The sequence below is a fragment of the Amborella trichopoda genome, chromosome 4 (genome assembly GCF_054954075.1).
Source record: "Amborella trichopoda isolate Santa Cruz 75 chromosome 4, AtrichopodaSantaCruz75HAP2 v2.0, whole genome shotgun sequence".
In the NCBI taxonomy this organism is placed as follows: Eukaryota; Viridiplantae; Streptophyta; class Magnoliopsida; order Amborellales; family Amborellaceae; genus Amborella; species Amborella trichopoda.
In genome coordinates this window covers 53,757,994-53,777,573 of record NC_142339.1, presented here as the reverse complement: position 1 = coordinate 53,777,573, position 19,580 = coordinate 53,757,994, and the positions used below count along the sequence as shown (strand labels likewise).

Below are 19,580 nucleotides of genomic sequence, written 5' to 3'. Positions count from 1 at the left end.
TTGAAGTACTAACAAAAAAAAAACTTTCACAAAAATATTTTCATGCGTACCAAACATTAGAGATTGAACTTTATTGTTATATGAATTTTCGGTCATAAACCTATTGACATCATAAGTGAAAAAATAGACGGTTTGGAATCTTTGGATTGAAAAATCTTTATTCCATTAATTGTTATCTCTCACACTCCATGTGTGCGTGTTGATCTTTCTTAAATAGTAATGAACTAATAATCCATCCATAGCAATAGTTACAAAATGTTCACATAAAAAAATTTGATTCAATTAGAACTCTCTTTCTCTATTGTATTCTTTTAATTTTGTAATGTAGTGGGGATAACAGTCCCTATCTATTTTTGAATTAGTTAGTAGTTTTTGACGCTGCCAGAAATAGAAACCACAATGTGCAACTCAAATATTATATGGGCGTGTATGCTACAACCACATCCTCTTTTCTTTGTTTTAACTTATCGAAATTAACAAAAACTTCGTATCAATAGTTACGGTCACTCTCTCCCTCTTTCACTCTCCGCCTCCGATACTCCTCTCGAGAAAATCAAAGAGCCCGAATAGCTTCTCTTCCCAATCAAAACGAACCCTCCTAAGGGCTGACAACCTTGGTGGATACTATCACATTAATTTACTATGGGGTTTTTATAGGGCCAAGGCTTCACGAGACGAAATAAAGCCTCACCTAAAATCCTCATCTGAAAAGCACTTTTGGCATCAGAAATCTTCAGGATGGCTCTAAACTTAATTTTCAACACCAACAATAATATTTGAAACCCAAAAAAATGGCACAGATATTGGGAAGAAGTGAACACTTATTTTTTTAGTGAAATGGATGGTCTAGGGGATTTCTCAGGGAAATGGAGTGGCTTGAATTATGCTCATGAGACCACCGCGTGACTTTAAAGTCGTCCCCCACCCACCCCCCCCCAAAACACCAAGTGGCTGGGGACCTGGTGGAGATGGCTTGTAGATCATGCGCAAAAGGAAGCCCTAAGATTGTCGCCATTGGGTCCATAGACGGCTGTGCATTTCTAGGGTAGCCTATCAGAGACCTTGGAAAGGATCACCGTAACTGAGAAAAGGCCTATAGCAGAATCTAGCAGATCATGTAGGGTGGGATCCCAAAGGATCCAGATGCCACCTGATGCACCTTGTGCTTTTAGAGCAGTCCACCTTCTAGGCTTGAAGCCCCCAAATGCGTCGAATATCATAAAGAGTGGGAGACGGCAGTTTGGTCTCACACAGAGCCAAGAGGGACTGCATAGCACACAGTTCTCGAACCGCATTTCCTTTTAGTGGTTGGCCTAGGCCACAGACATTCCACATTAATACTTTCATTGGGAGAAGGATGAGGTATGGGTCCTCCTTGAGCAGGGAGGGAGTTGAGAAGGGGTTGCTGCGGCTGAGTGGTTAAGAGCAGAAGGACGAGAGGTAAGGGGTTGGGAAAGTCCAGAGTAAAAGTTGACTCCAAAAGCTAGCAGGTTATCCAATTCCCACTTTGACTTTATTTTTTTGGTAGTGGAGGATAAGATTAAATCGGCATTGATGAAGTCTTTTAGGGCTGGGGGCCCATTGAATTTGAAGCCCATCACTCTCATGACCTCTTGAGGGTCACCTTGTGCTCGGAGCAGGTCATGGAAGAAAGTGGAGTCAACTGAAGTCAGAGAGTGAGATAAAGAGCTCGTGGGGGAGAGCAGAGAGGAATAAGGAGAAAGGGTTAACCCCTCTCGGGGAGGAGCGCCACAAAGTGGAGGGCTGTAATCGCAGGAAACAGGGGTGGAAGGGTGAGAGCTTAACCTGGAAGGGACCTCTGAAAGAGGGGGATAAGAATGTGTAGAGGGGTAGGAAAGGGGGTTATGGGGGAGAGAAGCTTTGGGTGTAGGGCTGATCTCATTAGGTGGGTTGGGGTGGATGAATTGAGATGCCGACCCCATCGCCTCCTTGGGGGAATTAAAGGTGGGATCTGGACAGATCGACTGTTTGGGATTGATCTCGCCATTTTTGTCACCAGAGGAGGAAAATAGAGGAGAGAGAGACGGGTCTTGCTGTCCTGGGGATCCGCGAGACAGGATAGGCCCCGAATTGTCCCTTACAACCAAGGAATCATCGTCAGAGGCGGGGGAGGCGGGTCCACCACAATCATGGTTGTCGAGGGTAACTCCAAAGGGCCCACCAGGGGCGAACTCAGCTTCCACATAGACGCGAAAGGTGAGGCTGCCTGTTTCAAACCGAGAGACTGGGAAGGTGGAGGGTTTGCCAAAGGGGAGGAAAAGGTAGAGAGAGGTTCGTAGATGGAGAGGCCCCATAGGAGGAAGACCCTGGGAATGGCCCACACTGTGGTGGTAAGTAGAGGAAGGGTACAAGGCTAAGGCCAGAATGAGATGGGCTAGGGGTGACCATCTAAGGGTGAGGCACAAGATGAGGAGAAAGTTGGTTGGGAGGGCTTAGAGCGTGAGCAGTGAACAAGGGGAGGGGTCCACCGTGGGATGGAGAGATCCTTGTCCCTGAGGAGGCTGCGCGATGGGTGGGCTTGAGTAAGTAACCACCGTCGGACGAATAGCACCTATATCGCGAGTGGTATGCAAGATGGGTTGGTTAGGGGCCGACGCATGAAAACGAGTTGAATTTCCAAAAGAGGCAGCAGGGTGGTAGATCCACTGTAGGATGAAGAGATCCTTGTCCCTAAGGAGGCTGTGAGATGGGCGGGCTAGGGTTAATAACCACCGTTGGATGGAGAGAACCTTTGTCGCGAGGGGTTTGCAAGATTGGTGGACTAGGGGCCAATGCGTGAACACGTGTCAAATCTCCAGAAGAGGCAGCAAGGTAGTTGGTGGAAAGTGGTCTAGCAGTCAGGCAGTCCTTCACTTGGACGCCTATCATTGGCTGCTGTGGCGGCTGCCATGTGGGTGTGCACAGTACTGTGCGTGGAGCCTAAGGCCTGTACCTCACGGTATGCCGAGCTGGATGCGTTTCTATGGACTTTTGGCGCTCGATATTGGAATATTCGACGCGTGGCTCGCCTGCGAAGGAACTAGGGTTGACCATCTCCTTATGCGAAGGGGCAAATCGTGGCCAGTTGCTTGTAATCCTTTTAGACCCTTGGATTTCTTAATCGATAGCCACGAGTCACCATGGTCCACTCCTCCGTAGCTTGCAGAACGGGGTATCGTGGTCTTGACCCAACAATACCCTGAACCTGGCAAGACGGGGGGAAGCCTTCACCCAGGAAACTAGGATGCTGAAAAAGAGCTCGTATGCCTCGAGCCACTGGTGGTTGGGGACCTGTCCGCAATGAGAACTTCAACGAGGACTCGAATGGAACCAAGCGGCAGTGAGGCATCTGAAGGCCAGTGGACCGAGACGGATCTACCGCATGCTTCCCCAATCTTTTAGAAGGTTTCCACGTTCCAGGCCTGTCGTGGGATGTGGGTGGCTGTAAGCAAGAACTTTCTGATAGTGTTTTAATTTTAATTTTTTTATAAATCTAATTTATTTGAAATTTGGGGCATATACATCTTACTCGCACAAAAATAAAATGTCAAAATATTATTATTGAAAAGCAAAATGATAAATCTACCCCTGAAATATTCATAGAGGTAATTTGATTAATTTTATGGTTTGAATTATCTTTTTTAATATTTATTTAGATGTGCCTCCCTGAGTTGTAGACACCTATATAATTTGAGGTTGATTTGATTTATATAAAAATTATAAAAATTCAAACACCATCATAAAATCGTGACCATCTGATAGGCTTTGAATGATGATGAACCATGAGCGAAATATTTTAAAAGTTTACACATGAGTGTTTTAAAGCGATTCCGTACACACACATTAATGGTGGGCACATCATATGGTATTACATGCGAATGTATTCAATGAGACCTTACTTTTGTACAAAAGGTAAAAATCCTAAGCGGTCACCCCTAATTTGCTTTTCAAAGATTTTGGAAGTGATGAATGGAAAATAGCTTCAGAAACACTTACATTCATTCATGAATGGAAAATAGCTTTTCAAAGATTTTGGAAGTGATGAATGGAAAATAGCTTCAGAAACACTTACATTCAGAAACACTTACATTCATTCATTCATGAATGGAAAATAGCTTCAGAAACACTTACATTCATTCATTATGATTTTTTCATTTGAGCTGCATATTGTCCGCACATCATTTGGTACTATATGCAACTGTATTCAATGACTCTTTACCTTGGTACATAAAGGTCAAAAACATTCTAAATTGGCAGATTAGAAACCTGACATTTATTATTCTGGATAGTACAAAGAAAATTTCTCGGTCTTAAGCATGGACATTGGCAGACACCTGGCCATCCAATTTCACATTTGGCAGCTTGGGTTATTTTCCACCTTTTTGTCCCAAAGATGAACAATATCATTGAATATCTTCTCATTTATATTGGGTTTTGTTACGTGGTGGTCCTCTTTGACTAATATTACAATTTTATTCTCCTCATCTTTGCCTTGCTCTTATAATTTATCTTTTTGACAGAGAGATGTTCCTGCTCGATACCTTCTACGTCTCGGACTGGGAGAGCAAGAGTTAGCTACTAACCTTGATTTTAGCAGGCAAGGTCGTGTCAATGCAATGCTTGTACGTCGGATAGAACTGCTCACAGAGGTTGAAAGGCATGCAAATTTACTTAACCAGCCAGAAGATGCGGGCTATACATGTGCAACCGCAGGCTACTTTTGGTTGCATGTCTACTCTCGTTGGGAACAGTTTCTTGCTGCTTGTGAGCAGAATCGAGAAAAACCAAATTTTGTCAAAGATAGATTTTCATTTCAAGAGTTCTTCTCGGAAACAGCTAAGCCTATATTCACAGGAGAATCATTTGAGGCAGATATGCGTTCAGCAATGGGCTGCTTTCGCCATCTTAAAACCATGCTTCAGGAACTTGAAGAATGCAGACCCTTTGAGCTTCTGAAATCAACAGCTGATAGGGCGAATTATCTGATGACCAAACAGGCGAAGATTGTGGCCATGACCTGTACCCATGCAGCATTGAAGAGGAAGGGTTTTCTTCAGTTGGGTTTTAAATATGACAATTTGCTCATGGAGTAAAGTGCACAGATTTTAGAGATACAGACATTATTCGAATGTTACTTCAACGACAGGAAGATGGCTATGCTCGGCTTAAACGTTGTGTACTGATTGGTGATCATCATCAATTACCTCCAGTAATAAAAAACATGGCCTTTCAAAATTATAGCCACATGGATCAGAGTCTTTTTACAAGGTTTGTGCGATTAGGAATTCCATATATTGAACTTAATGCTCAGGGTAGGGCACGGCCAAGTATAGCCATGCTTTACAATTGGAGGTATAGAGATTTAGGAGATCTTCCTTATGTGCAAAGAGAAGAAATATTCCATAAAGCAAATGCTGGTTTCTCTTACGAGTATCAACTTGTAGATGTTCTTGATTACAATGGAAAGGGTGAGTCAGCCCCTTCTCCTTGGTTCTATCAGAATGAAGGAGAGGCAGAATAAGTTGTCAGTGTTTACATATACATGCGCTTACTCGGGTACCCTGCAAATAAGATATCTATCTTGACTACTTACAATGGTCAAAAGCTTCTGATACGTGATGTCATCAATCGGCAGTGCACAAATGGTATTGGTCCACCAAGCAAGGTAGGTTATAAAGAAAGATGTTCTTAAGTACTTTTTTTTTTAAAAAAAAAATTCCAGTATTATCATCTTTCTTCGTCGTCATCGTTATCATCAACATCATTGTTTTTGTTGTTGTTCTTCTTCTTTTTCTTATTATTATACCCATTTCATATAACCAGAATTATTATTGTTATGCCCATTTCACATAACCACAAGGAAAAATAATTGAAAATTCATTGCATTTTATGATACTCTTACCCTCCACACAGATTATTACTTTAGCTTGGTTGGCTCTATTGAGATGGTGTAATTATAATGGTTTTCTTTGTTTTACAGGTCACAACAGTTGACCAATTTCAATATTAGAAAATGATATTGAAAATTCATTGCAATTTATGACACTAATTTACTCCTACCGACCACAAATAATACTAGTTTAGTTTGATTGGCTCTATTGGGATAAGTGTAATTGTAATGGTTTTTCTTTGTTTTACAGGTTACAACAGTAGGCAAATTTCAAGGTCAGCAAAATGACTATATTTTATTGTCCCTTGTATGCACCCGTTTTGTGGGTCACCTTCGAGATGTTAGAAGATTGGTTGTCGCCATGTCTCGAGCAAGACTAGGACAATATGTGTTTTGCCGCCGTTCTTTGTTTGAACAATGTTACGAACTGCAACCAACATTTCACTGATTAGCATCCGCGAAGTAGGATTATGCCTCTGTGGAAGGAAAGACTATGATGATAAGGCCACACTCTCAAAAATAGCAGTGAATCATATGACCCTGTATTAGATGCCGGTTGCTCATAGAGGGGTTACAGGTGAAATTCCTGTGGAATGGGGCAGGGGAGAGATTTCACTTGTAGCCTGGGACACAGTTTGACATTAAATGATGATGGGGGCTTTGGACCTACAAAGCTAAGAGAGGTAAACAGAACACGGCTTTGAAGATTTGTGACAAATAAGAACCATCTCTGGCTTCAGGTGATCGCTAGCAAATATGGAACCATGCGAAGGGGTTGGCTACCTAAGATGGTGAATCTGATATCCAACAAAACCTTTTCACATCTGGAAGAGACCATCAATCTTATACAAAATGAATTCTGAAAACACATTAGATTATTCGCCAAATGACGACACCTAGTGAGGATCTAGAGGGATCTATGGTATGGTGAAGATACACTGCCGGACAGAAATCCTAATCTTTTTCAGATTACAGTTGACCTGGAGGAGGAAATCTCAGGAACGGACAAACTCATCATCCGACTTCTGGCGAGGAGGTGGACAAATTTCAGAAGCATTCCATTCAGGGAAATGAGTTAATTCTTTCAGGTCCAGGTATGTTTTTTGCTTGCTCATTCTAAAAGGTCCTTGCTATCCAAACCTTTGCCCAAAAGTTGTAGGTAGGGTGTATTCCCTTCCAAGCTCACTAAGGTTCAGACATTCACATGGTTAGCAAGCCCCAACAAAGCCCTAATACAGGTGGATCATTTACAACATAGATGAATCCACATGGCAAATAGTGTATAATGTACCTTGAGGATAAAAAGGAATGACACATTTTGGCATTGTGAATCTACCATTCAAATTTCTTCCTACTTCCTACTTCCTACTTCCTAAGGAAATATTATATCCCTTGAGCACATCCACAGTCTTCTTTAGAATCCCCTCTTTTCTCTTCTCCCACCCTTGGAGGTGTTATACAAAGCGTCCCCCTCAGGGGAGAGCCAATTCTTAATGTACATAGCATCCTTTGAAGAAGCACATTTTTATACTTGATTTCCTTTAATGCAATACAGTCGACACTTTTCCGAAAAAAAAAAAAAAACAGTAGCTTACCAATCCAAGAAAGAGTACAAGAAAAGAAAAGAAAGCAAGAAGTAGTACATGGCAGGTCATCCTATCCATACATTGCCACCTTCTACTTTACCAGTCCATTTGATTTTCGAATTGATTACAAAAAATGAATTCATAAGTTTACCTTCAATACCCTGATCCCACAGAGGGGGAAAATCCAACATAATACCATGCAAAGCTACCCATCTTTCCCAGGGATGACCCTTCAAGAAAAATAAATGAAACATCAGTACTCACTCCAGTGTTGCTCGGAGTCAATCCATCATCTTAATCAAACTACTCATCAAACAACTACCTTACGCTCTTCTTCAATCCCCAAAATCACAGAGATCCGAAAGGGTTCTACCTGATAGATTACTGAAAGAAAAAACATCTATAACTCTCCAACAAAAATCAGTCGCAACAGATAGAAATAGCTTCTATATCACAATGAAACGAGACTAAAGGTCAGATCCCCCTGTAAATTCTGAGGAGCTCTTCAACCTCATCAGGATATTCATACACAAACTTACTAAGAAAACTCTTCTGTGTCAGATTACACACAGTAGAGAAGCTCGGAGATTTATGAAGAAGTCGCTTGCTTCTTAGATGTTCCACTACTCTATGCCTGGGTACTACTTCCTACTTCCTAAGGAAATATTATATCCCTTGAGTATATCCACAGTCACCAGTCTCCCACATCATTGGGTAACCCCCCACTACTCCTTCTGGAATCTGATGGTTCTAGGGGGCAAATTGTTCCATTTAGTTTAAAGATTTAAATTTTATAATTAAAGATAAAAATATATTTTAAGGCTGTGATCCCAATGTATAAAACATTCATCTTAAAAATTGATGCAAATAGGTGGTCCATCTAAAACAATTGAAACAAATGGTCCAAATGTTTTCGTCATAAAATCATTATTTTATTTATTAAAATTTATTTATTTATTTATATTCATGATATCCATGTTAGAGATTATATGTCCTCAGAAATTGGGTCCAAAAATCCATCTCAAAAATAGATTTTCAAGAGTCCACTCATTTCTACACGGACTCATAGAAACCATGTACAAAAGTAAATGGCATCTTTGTATACTTTTCTTAAACTAGGTCATTTGAATTATGAGGAGCCCAAAGTTTTCAATCCGTCAACAATTAATTATGCAAACTGCCATGAGCCAATGCAAAATATTCTTTAGAGATAAAATATAAATTGGGAACGTAAATCATTTTTTTGACATATAATATAATTATCTTTTCCCTTAAGGCTAGTCGAATTGATCTATATATATATATATATATCTTATTATCCTTTATTTCTAACTTCTATATCTCATCAGACCCAATAAGGGAAAATATCTTATTATCCCCTATTCTTAACTTGTAACCAAAATGACTCCATCTTTTCTATCTTCCATTCCCCTAAACCCTTTTGACCATGTATTATTAACCTCAACAACGAAATGACTCTATCTCGCTCTCTCTAAAACTCCATCTCTCTCACACATTCATTTTCTACCTCTCTCAAATCTCCATCTCTCTCTAAAACCCAAACTCCATCTCTCTTTCTCACATCATCGTCTCTTTCTCAAAACTCCATTTCTCTCCCTAAAACTCAAACTCCATCTCTCTTTCTCTAAAACTCCCTCTCTCTCTAAAACTCAAACTCCATCTCTCTCTCACACATAAGAAGGTGTGCTCGTGTTCGAGCTCAAGTGTCACACCCCAAGAACTTACAATACTGATATTCCTGAGAGGTGACAGTCCAAACAAAGCAATATTAGACATCTACCATGCATTGAATAAAAATCAAAACCCGATTTTATTTTTTTAGTTTTTTTGAAATCTTAGGATTATTATATAACTCTGTTCATAACTAATATTAACATAAAGGTCTAAACACATATACATCTCTTGACAGAACAAATTTACAATGGCGAATTCTTACAAAGTAACAAAAGAAAGTTTCAGCACAACTAGAATATCTTCTAAAGTTGATCCTTACGAGCACTCAAAATAAAACTGCAGTTATCTTGAAAAAAATGTTTACCATAGTTTGATGAGTTCGGCTACTCAGTAAATGATCATCATAATCCTAAAAATAATCATGGTTGCAAGTGATCAATATTTTCAAAAAGGAGATCTATTAACAGAAATGCATCAACAGTTTCATTTTAAAAAATGCATAATTATGTATAATTCGAATAATTGAAATGCGTATAACATTTTAACGGCAGTGCATAATTCAAAGGATTTCACAAAATACCCTACTAGCGTCCCAAGTAGGTCACCTATATACCCCATCAGCGTCCTGATGGGTCCACTTAATCCCTATCGGCGTCCCAGATAGGTCCACTTAATCCCTCCAGGTCTACTTATGCCCCACCGGCGTACCGGATGAGTCCACTTAATCCCTACCGGCGTACCGGATAGGTCCACTTATACCTCACCGGCGAACTGGATGAATCCACTTGCACACTTAAAGTATTTCTAAATCTTTTTAAACATTCGAAATCAGCAATATCATGTACTCAACATATCACTGAAATTATTACTATGAATTTCACTGAAACCATTAATAACAGTCACTTTCAATAACATTTTAAAAATAACCAGTCAAATATTTTGGGCTCAAATTCAGAAAGGTAGCAGTTCGTAATGACATTCTAGCATAATTGCCAATCTAGTATGTATAGAAAAACTCTTATAGAAATCCAAGAATACGGAATTATCACAATTTATGGAGATGTCAATTCGCAAATAAACATTTCACAGACAATGCAATAATCAAATGCAAAAATATCAGTTTTCAAATAATAAGGCAATCATTTGCACATGAATTTTACATTGTCTAAATATTAAAAAACAGTAGAAAGAAATCTCACAATTATACTAAAAGCAGAAATATCACATTTATTTCTAATAATTTTACAGTATCTAAAATTTTCTAACAATAGATAAGAAAAATAAATTTATTTCTAAGAATTTATAGCATTTAAAATTTCTAACATAGATAAAATATCACAATTTATTAAACAGATTATTTTTCGAGACAATCAGGTCACTTACAGTTTGCTCATCAGATTTGATTCATCGGAACCATATATAGGTCTGGACCTTCAAAATGGTCTAAGAGATTCAAGGTTTCGAGTCCCTAAGTTTTACTTTGAACGGTTACTGCTCTCGCCTTTTTATTTTCTTTGGAGGAACTAACCCTTGTCGTATGGTCAAGCCCATTGATATTGTCGACTACATGGCAGAAGTAAAAATTATATAAGCGAAGGAAGACCTCATTACTAGGCTGTTAAAAAGGGATGGTCGGGGAAGGACTACTTCAAAAGAAAAATCAAGGCCTGCTTTCCTGTTGTCCTCATAACTCATATGTATATAAGGAATATAAGGGAAAAGACTTGTTTTTTTTCTAATGATTTACATTATCAAAAATTCCTAACAGTAAATAAAATTTCACAATTTTACTACTAGTTTATTTTTTCAAAATAATGAGGTCGCTTGCGCATAAAATTTATCGCGCCTAAAATTCATGATAATGAGCAGAAGAAATTATTTCATTTCATTTTTAAAAAGAACGGATTATTTTTCAAGATAATGAAGTCACTTACCTAAAATATTTGAGAGGGAGCTTCCGATAAAAATTCGGCTAGAGAGAGAAGCTCATTGTGTTTGTAAGAGGGAGAGCGAGAGTGGAGTTCTGTAAGGCGAGACCTTACCCTTCACTCTACTTAAATCTTTTAAAACGCCCCCACCTCATGTATGAGGTGTAGCGTAAATGTCTGCCTTTAATATATGTAAACCACGTCCACTAAAGGACGTGCCAATGAAACAAAGCTTAAACCAAATGAAGGTAAAAGCTTTTAAAAGTAGTGATGGTCCTTAGGGACCATCATGCTCATATGGACCATCACTTATTAAAAGTTTTTTTTTTATTTTTATATTTTTATTTATTTATTTATTTATTTATTTATTTTTTTAATTTTAGGATTATTATATTCTTCCCCCTTTTAAACAAATTTAGTCCTCTAAATTTGTGTACCTAATTACTGAAAAATATAAGAATATTTTTCTCTGATTTCATCTTCTCGTTCCCAAGTCAACTCCTCTTTTGAATGGTATTGCCATAATATATGAACTAAAGGAATCTCCTTTTTGCGCAACACTTGTACCCTTCTATCCAGTATCAAAATTGGTTGCTCAATGAAGGATAGGTCCTTCCTGATTGGTAAAGGTTCATATTTAAATATATGGGATGGGTCGGACTAATATTTTCGTAGTGATGATACATGGAAGACATTATAGACGTTTGCCAATTCGGGTGGTAAGGCAAGTCTATAAGCACCTTCGATTCTTTCTAGGATTTCAATGGTCCGATGTAACATGGGCTCAGCTTTCTTTACTTGTCGAATCTCATAATGTCTTTCATTGGTGAGATCTTTAGGAAAACTCGATCACCTTCCTCAAAATCAAGATCTCTCTCTCGATATCGGCATAACTCTTTTGTCGACTCTGAGCTGTCCTGAGCCTTTCACGAATTAATGCTATCTTATCTGTAGTTACCTGGACAATTTCTGGCCCCAAAGCTTTCTTTCACCAACATCGTTCCAACAGATGGGTGACCTGCATTTCCTTCCATACAGGGCTTCATATGGTGCCATCTGAATACAGCTTGAAAGCTATTATTATAAGCAAACTCAATCAAGGGTAAATGGTCATCTCAGCTTCCTGTAAAGTCAATGACACAGGCCCTCAGCATATCTTCCAAGGTTTGGATGGTCCTCTTTGATTGTCCATCAGTTTGGGGGTGAAAGGCACTGCTAAAGGTGAGTCTCGTCCCCATGGCTGACTCTAGCCTAGCCCAAAATTTATACGTAATCCGAGTATCCCTGTCCGATACAATACTGACCGGAACTCCATGCATCTGCACTATTTCCTAAATATACAAATGGGTCAGTCGATCTAAAGTGTAAGTCTTGCGAATCGACAGAAAGTGGGCAGCTTTGGTCAGCCAATCTACAATGCCCCAAATGCTATCATGTCTTGAATTTGTTCTAGGCAAGCCAGAGAAAAAATCCATAGAGATGTGCTCCCACTTCCACTCTAGCACGGCTAAAGGCTGCAACAACCCAGCGGGCCTTTGATGCTCAGCTTTTACTTGCTGGAATGTTAGGCAGTTAGACACAAATAGTGCTACCTCTTTTTTCACATTATTCCACCAAAAGATTTTTTTTCAAGTCCTGATACATTTTAATACTTTCGGGGATGTATCGTATAACGAGAGTGATGTGCTTCTTTCAAGATAGCTTTATTCACACTCTCATCATTTGGGACACAAACCCGACATTTGAATCTTAGCAAATCCTCACTGCATATAGAGAATTTTTCTCTCTTTCCCAGCTTTACCTCTTCTACAATTATTATGAGCTGAGAGTCTTTCCTTTGTGCTGATCGAATCTGTTGGATTAATTGGGGTTCTGCCGTAGTGGTGGCAATCATACTTACCACACCATTAATGGATGGAGCCAGATGCCAATCCACTAGTTCCTCTAACAATCTCATTTCTTGGATCATTAGATGAGCTAAGACTCCCGTAGATTTTCTACTTAGAGCGCCGGCCACAACGTTAGCTTTTCCTGAATGATAATGGATTGTACAATCATAATCTTTTAAGAAATCCATCAATCTTATCTACCGTATATTTAAATCCTTCTGAGAGAAGAGGTATTTCAAGCTCTTATGATCCGTGTATATTTCGAATTGCTCAACATATAGATAATGCCTCCACATTTTCAAAGCGTATACTATTGCAGCCACCTCTAAGTCATGAGTTGGATATTTTCTAATACTCTTTCAACTATCTGAATGCATATGCCACTACTTTCCCATATTGCATTAATACAAAGCCCAAGCATTTATGTGAGGCATTACTATAAATCACAAATCCCCCACTCTCATTAGGAATAGTTAAAATAAAGGCTGAAGTTAATCGAACTTTTAGTTTTTGAAAACTCTCCTCACATTTACTTGTCCACCAGAATTTGACATTTTTCAGTGTCAATCAAGTCAATGGGGTTGCGATTCAAGAAAATCCTTCTACAAATTTTTTGTAATATACTGCCAATCCCAAAAAGCTTCAAACTTCAGTCACATTACTTGGTTGTTTCCAATTAACAACGGTTTCAACCTTTGAAGGATCAACTGATAGACCTTCCTTTGATATGACATGTCCTAAAAATGTCACTTGTTCAAGCCAAAATTCACATTTACTAAGTTTGGCATACAATTTTTTTTCTCTTAATATTTGCAATACCATTCTTACATGCTGGTTATGTTCGTTCCGATTCTTGGAATAAATTAAAATATCATCGATGAATACCACAATAAATTTATCCAAAAAGGGCTTAAAGATCTGATTCATCAAATACATAAATACAGCCGGTGCATTTGTTAATCCAAAAGGCATGACCAAAAATTCATAACAGCCATACCTTGTTCTGAAAGCTGTCTTGGGAACATCTTCACTTTTAATCTTACGCTGATGGTATCCAGATCTAAGATCAATTTTTTAAAACACTTGTGATCCTTGTAATTGATCAAATAAATCAATAATTTTAGGTAATGGATACTTATTTTTCACTATCACTTGGTTCAACTGTCTATAATCGATACACAATCTCATGGTCCCATCTTTCTTTTGAACAAACAATACCGGAGCACCCCAAGGTGACATATTGGGCCTGATAAAACCTTTATCAAATAATTTTTCCAATTGTTGTTTAAGTTTCTTAAGTTCTGCAAGTGCCATTATGTAAGGTGCCTTAGAAATTGAGGCTACCCTTGGCAATAATTCAATAGAGAATTCAATTTCACTGTCAGGCGGTAATCTTGGCAATTCTTTAGAGAAAACGTCGGGAAATTCTCGGATAACCGAAGTGGTATCCAAATTTATCTCTTCCTTCCAATCTTCTTTGATATAGGCAAGAAAGCCTTGACACCCTTTTCGAAGGCGGCGATTAGCTCGAATACACGAGATTAAATATGATGGGAAGTCTTCTTTGATACCATTGAAGTAAAATACTGGTTGATTCGGAATACTAAAGGTAACCATTTTTTTGTAACAATCAATACTTGCATGGTATGCAGAAAGTCAATCTATGCCTAAGATTACATCAAAATTTTGAATTTTTAGGAGTATTAAATCAACCAACAATTCATTTTCTTCCATCTTTATTATACAGGATTTGTACACTATATTGGTGTCAATTGAATTTCCCATCGGTGTGGCTACCTCTATAATGTATTCTAATTGTTCTGGTTCTACCTTTAAGTGGCATGCAAAATGTGGTGACACAAATGAATGAGTAGATCCAGGATCAATCAAAACATGAGCTACTTTTTGGAAGATAATAAGAGTACCTTGGATCACTGATTTTGAGGCTTGAACATCTTGCTGAGTGATTGCAAATACTCTTCCCTTCATCTGAGGCTTTTGAGCTATCTCTCATTGCTTTGGAAGCTGTTGCATCTGTAAGCTAGGACATTCTCTAATCTGGTGCCCCAATTTTCCATATTTAAAACATGCTCCAGTATTCTAATAACAAGGGCTCGATCCATGCGTTTTTCCACATTTTTTACATGGTTCTATTGAGCTTTGAAGTGGCAAGGCTCTTGGCTTCTTGTTTGCCCTTTCAAACTGTTGTTGATAAGATGGTGTGGGTCTAACCTGATTTTTTTTATTTTCATCTTTGGGCAATCTTCGCAATCTTTTTCGACAATTTGGGCTCGATCCCCTATTTCAACATAAGTTCTCAATTTTAAGACAGATATTCTTCCTCTAATAACTGGTCTGAGACCCCTTTCAAATTTTTTCACCTTTCTTGCCTCATTATTAATCATATGTGGTGCAAACTTTGTCAATTCAGTAAACTTGGCCTCGTACTGTGCTACTATCCGGTTTCCTTGGATTAATTTCAGAAATTCCATTTCTTTTTTCTCTCGAATAAAATCTGGGAAATATTTTTCATTGAATGCCTCTAAAAATACCTCCCAAGTCAAGGGTTTGTTTTCTTTGACCAATACTACTTTTGCCATTCGCCACCAGTGTTGTGCTTCAAGTTTTAACATAAAAACTGCCTAAGCCACTTTCCTATCATCAGGACATTCCATTATCTCGAATGTATATGAACTACCTCTTCTCACCACCTTTAGTGTGGTGATGATATATTGGTTTCCTGGGATGCACAACCACGCCAAGTTGACGATTTGTGGCTATCCGTATGATTTTCTAATAAATAACATCAAAATCAAGAATCAAATATAGCATGGCCTAAGCTCATAGGAGTGGGGGCTTTTGGAAGCACAATTGGTGAAATAAGAAAATGAAGAGTAAGGCGCCGCACAGATCAGTCACTGAACACAACTGGGACTACTTTGCAAAAAGATGTTTGGGATATAGTAGAAAGAATGACGAGAAGAGTTGCATCCACGAAATAGAATTATGCCTCTGTGGGAGGAAAGACTATGATGATAAGGCCACACTCTCAAATATAGCAGTGAATCATATGAACCTGTATTAGATGCCGGTTGCTAATAGAGGGGTTACAAGTGAAATTCCTGTGGAATGGGGAAGGGGAGAGATTTCACTTGTAGCCTGGGACACAGTTTGACATTAAATGATGATGGGGGCTTTGGACCTACAAAGCTAAGAGAGGTAAACAGAGCACGGCTTTGGAGATTTGTGACAAATAAGAACCATCTCTGGCTTCAGGTGATCGCTAGCAAATATGGAACCATGCGAAGGGGTTGGCTACCTAAGATGGTGAATCTGATATCCAACAAAACCTTTTCACATCCGGAAGAGACCATCAATCTTATACAAAATGAATTCAGCAAACACATTAGATTATTCGCCAAATGACGACACCTAGTGAGCATCTAGAGGGATCTATGGTATGGTGAAGATACACTGCCGAACAAAAATCCTAATCTTTTTCAGATTGCAGCTGACCTGGAATCCGACTTTTGTCGAGGAGGTGGACAAATTTCAGAAGCATTCCATTCAGGGAAATGAGGTAATTCACCAAGGTTCTATTCTGGCCTCTTTCTCGACCATTGGCCATGCTGATGCCCAATTAGCAGAGGCGCTTGCCCTCCTCGAAGGGCTCAAACTATTCAACCCTTCCTGGAGCCCTAGACTAATAATCAAAGATGACTCTCGGAATACTATCACCTGGGCTTCAGGCTCCACTGCTTGCCCTTGTTACCTGCTGAAATTTCCCACCTGACAAGCTCCCTCTCTCACTTCTAGAATCACATTTGGCGAGAGAGTAACACAGACACAGATGCCCTTGCCAAGGCTGGTGCTACCTCAGCTAGCGATTGATTGGATTTTTTAGACTCAGTCACTTCTTATATTGCAGCACAACCGCCCCCCCCCATCCGGACAGTCTTCTTTAGAATCCCCTCTCTTGTCTTCTCCCACCCTTGGAGTTGTTATACAAAGCGTCCCCCTCAGGGGAGAGCCCATTTTTAATGTACATAGCTTCCTTTGAAGAAGCACATTTTTATACTTGATTTCCTTTAATGCAATACAGTCGACACTATTCCCAAAAAAAAAAAAACATAACTATTAGTAGCTTACCAATCCAAGAAAGAGTACAAGAAAAGTAAAGAAAGCAAGAAGTAGCACATTGCAGGTCATCCTATCCATACATTGCCACCTTCTACTTTACCAGTCCATTTGATTTTCAAATTGATTACAAAAAATGAATTCATAAGTTTACCTTCAATACCCTGATCCCACAGAGGGGGAAAATCCAACATAATACCATGCAAAGCTACCCATCTTTCCCAGCGATGACCCTCATGAAAAATAAATGAAACATCAGTACTCACTCCAGTGTTGCTCAGAGTCAATCCATCATCTTAATCAAATTACTCATCAAACAACTACTTTACGCTCTTCTCCAATCCGCAAAATCACAGAGATCCGAAAGGGTTCTACCTGATAGATTACTGAAAGAAAAAACATCAATAACTCTGCAACAAAAATCAATCGCAACAGATAGAAATAGCTTCTATATCGCAATGAAACGAAACTACAATGTCAAAGGTCAGATTCCCCTGTAAATTCTGAGGAGCTCTTCAACCTCATCAGGATATTCATACACAAACTTACTAAGAAAACTCTTCTCTGTCAGATGACACACAGTTGAGAAGCTAGGAGATTTACGAAGAAGTCGCTTGCTTCTTAGATGTTCCACTACTCTATGCCTGGGTACCACTCTCCCCTCAAAGCTGAACATAAGCAATGTGGGATGAAGAATCATATAAGGGCCGTCAAATTTGAGTGTATTCAGATAAAACTCCATAGCACATCGAATCTTTTCTTCCGAAACCAACAGTACATGTGGTGCCCTTTTGAAAGCAGTAATTACATCTTTCTCAGACCACCCAAAACTCTGAAATAACTTAATCTTTTCCTCCCATTTCTCTTTAGTCAAAGAGCTCATGACCCCAATAGCATGAACATACAGGCTTGCATCTCGACTAAAGCCCAATTCATCGACCCTTTGTATAACACTCTTGACCCAGTCAGGGTTCAAAAGTAGAACTCGAGGAAAATTCATTATCAATTTTGCTATCTGAGAGAGTGTGATTCCACAACTCTGCATATAGTTTGTTAGAGGCAACAGGGTTTTCTTCAAATCTGTCTTTAGAAGCCAACCAGAATTCTTAATTGCTCTATAGACCTTATCATCGGTTTCAAGAACAAGTTTGAGAAACTCAATCAAATGGCACAATCGTTCCTCACCACGCCATAGAATGCCTGGATCATTAGAGATTAAATTGGTCAATCTGGCGTCAGAGAGGCCCAAATCCTGAAATATCTTTAGCTTGCGCTTAAGGGTTTTATCCACACTAGCTATCAAGATTCTTGGGCTTCTTTTTAGCATTTCTTCTATTTGGGTCTGAGAGAAACCACATTCCTTGAAGTAAGAGACTGTAGCATCAGCTTCCTTGTGGCTTCTAACATGGCCTAGTTGGGCACAGACTGGAAGGATGCTATCCTTAGAGAACCCATGCTTCTTGATCAAGTAATCAGCAAGGGGGAATGGTAATGCTGTCTCTCGTCTGGTGAGATTCGAAGAGAATGGAGCAAACGAATTTAGGGTTACAATGCATGTGGGGATATGGATATTGGATAATTTCAGGAAGTGAAAGAGGGCGAGTTTCTTATGGAGATTCATTTCATATATCTAGTTGAAAGAGATCTGGCATGTTACATGAGTAATGGCGCTGTAGAGAGAGAGAGATTTCATGGAGAAGAATTGCATAAAAAGAAGAGAGAGAAAGTTTTCAGAGGGCATGCCTGCGGATTGGGGGCACTGCAAGAACCAGCCTTCAACTTCTACCTCAGACGAAGCACTTCATTTGTGGGCACAAGGAAAGTCACAGAAATTAGGGCAACAATATTATAAGCTATATCTACCATGATCGAAGTTTTCTCAATATGAAATCGTACCCTCCATTTATTAAGTTCGACGGTGCATGCCATAGAGAGTACTGTGGCTGTCTTTAGGAAGAAGTGCTTAAACTCTTTCGAGATATGAAGGGTTGGAATTTGGACGATACATGTGCTGCTAATTTGGACGGCCGTGGTTTTATAAAACAGCACCTCAAGGAAAAGGTTAAAATAACTCCTAGGCTTTACAGAAAAGGGAAAGGCCTCTATACTTCCCTACCGTATAGAAGATCTATGCTTTTCTTACCATCCAGCCGTCCAATTTTGATCAAGAGAGTCACTCACCGTTTGATTTTAGATCCGACGTCTCAAAGTATTTTATTTTTAGTTTTATTTGTACAAATTGGATGAATATGAAATTTGGTACGTGGCATCTTCTCATTGGGGCGTACCTATAAATAATAATAAAAATAATTTTTCGATAAAATATAATGACAAAATACCCTTAAAAAATTAAAGGGTATTTTGGTCATTTTATTTTATTGAAAATATTTGTTTTATATTTTTTGCTAGTGTGTGTTTAATAGAGGACCGGACGTCCAACATTTGGTGTCAAAAT

At 39.0% G+C, this 19,580-nt stretch overlaps 1 protein-coding gene and 1 long non-coding RNA gene across 21 annotated transcripts in view; one reads left to right on the top strand and one right to left on the bottom strand.

Annotated features, from left to right (window-relative positions):
• Positions 1 to 19,129, bottom strand: part of LOC18427339 (transcription termination factor MTERF15, mitochondrial) — a 41,303-nt gene extending 22,174 nt beyond the window's left edge. For 2 of the 20 annotated variants that reach the window (XM_088865678.1, XM_088865675.1), the window contains exons 1-2: positions 17,675 to 19,129; positions 7,628 to 7,706 (exon numbers count right to left, since the gene is read on the bottom strand). In XM_088865678.1, coding sequence (XP_088721804.1) covers positions 7,630 to 7,706; positions 17,675 to 18,746 — 1,149 coding nt within the window. In that variant the 5' untranslated portion in view covers positions 18,747 to 19,129 and the 3' untranslated portion in view covers positions 7,628 to 7,629. Of the gene's footprint in view, positions 1 to 754; positions 5,018 to 5,212; positions 6,318 to 7,398; positions 7,707 to 7,798; positions 7,861 to 9,535; positions 9,581 to 10,554; positions 10,735 to 17,223; positions 17,512 to 17,674 lie in introns of those variants that run through there. The other 18 variants (XR_016054816.1, XR_016054812.1, XR_016054815.1 and 15 more) reach the window with 18 other exon arrangements.
• Positions 5,017 to 6,971, top strand: LOC148782591 (uncharacterized). The gene is made up of 2 exons (XR_016054825.1): positions 5,017 to 5,665; positions 6,141 to 6,971. It is a non-coding gene; the product is annotated as an uncharacterized LOC148782591 (long non-coding RNA).
• Positions 19,130 to 19,580: the final 451 nt, after the last annotated feature.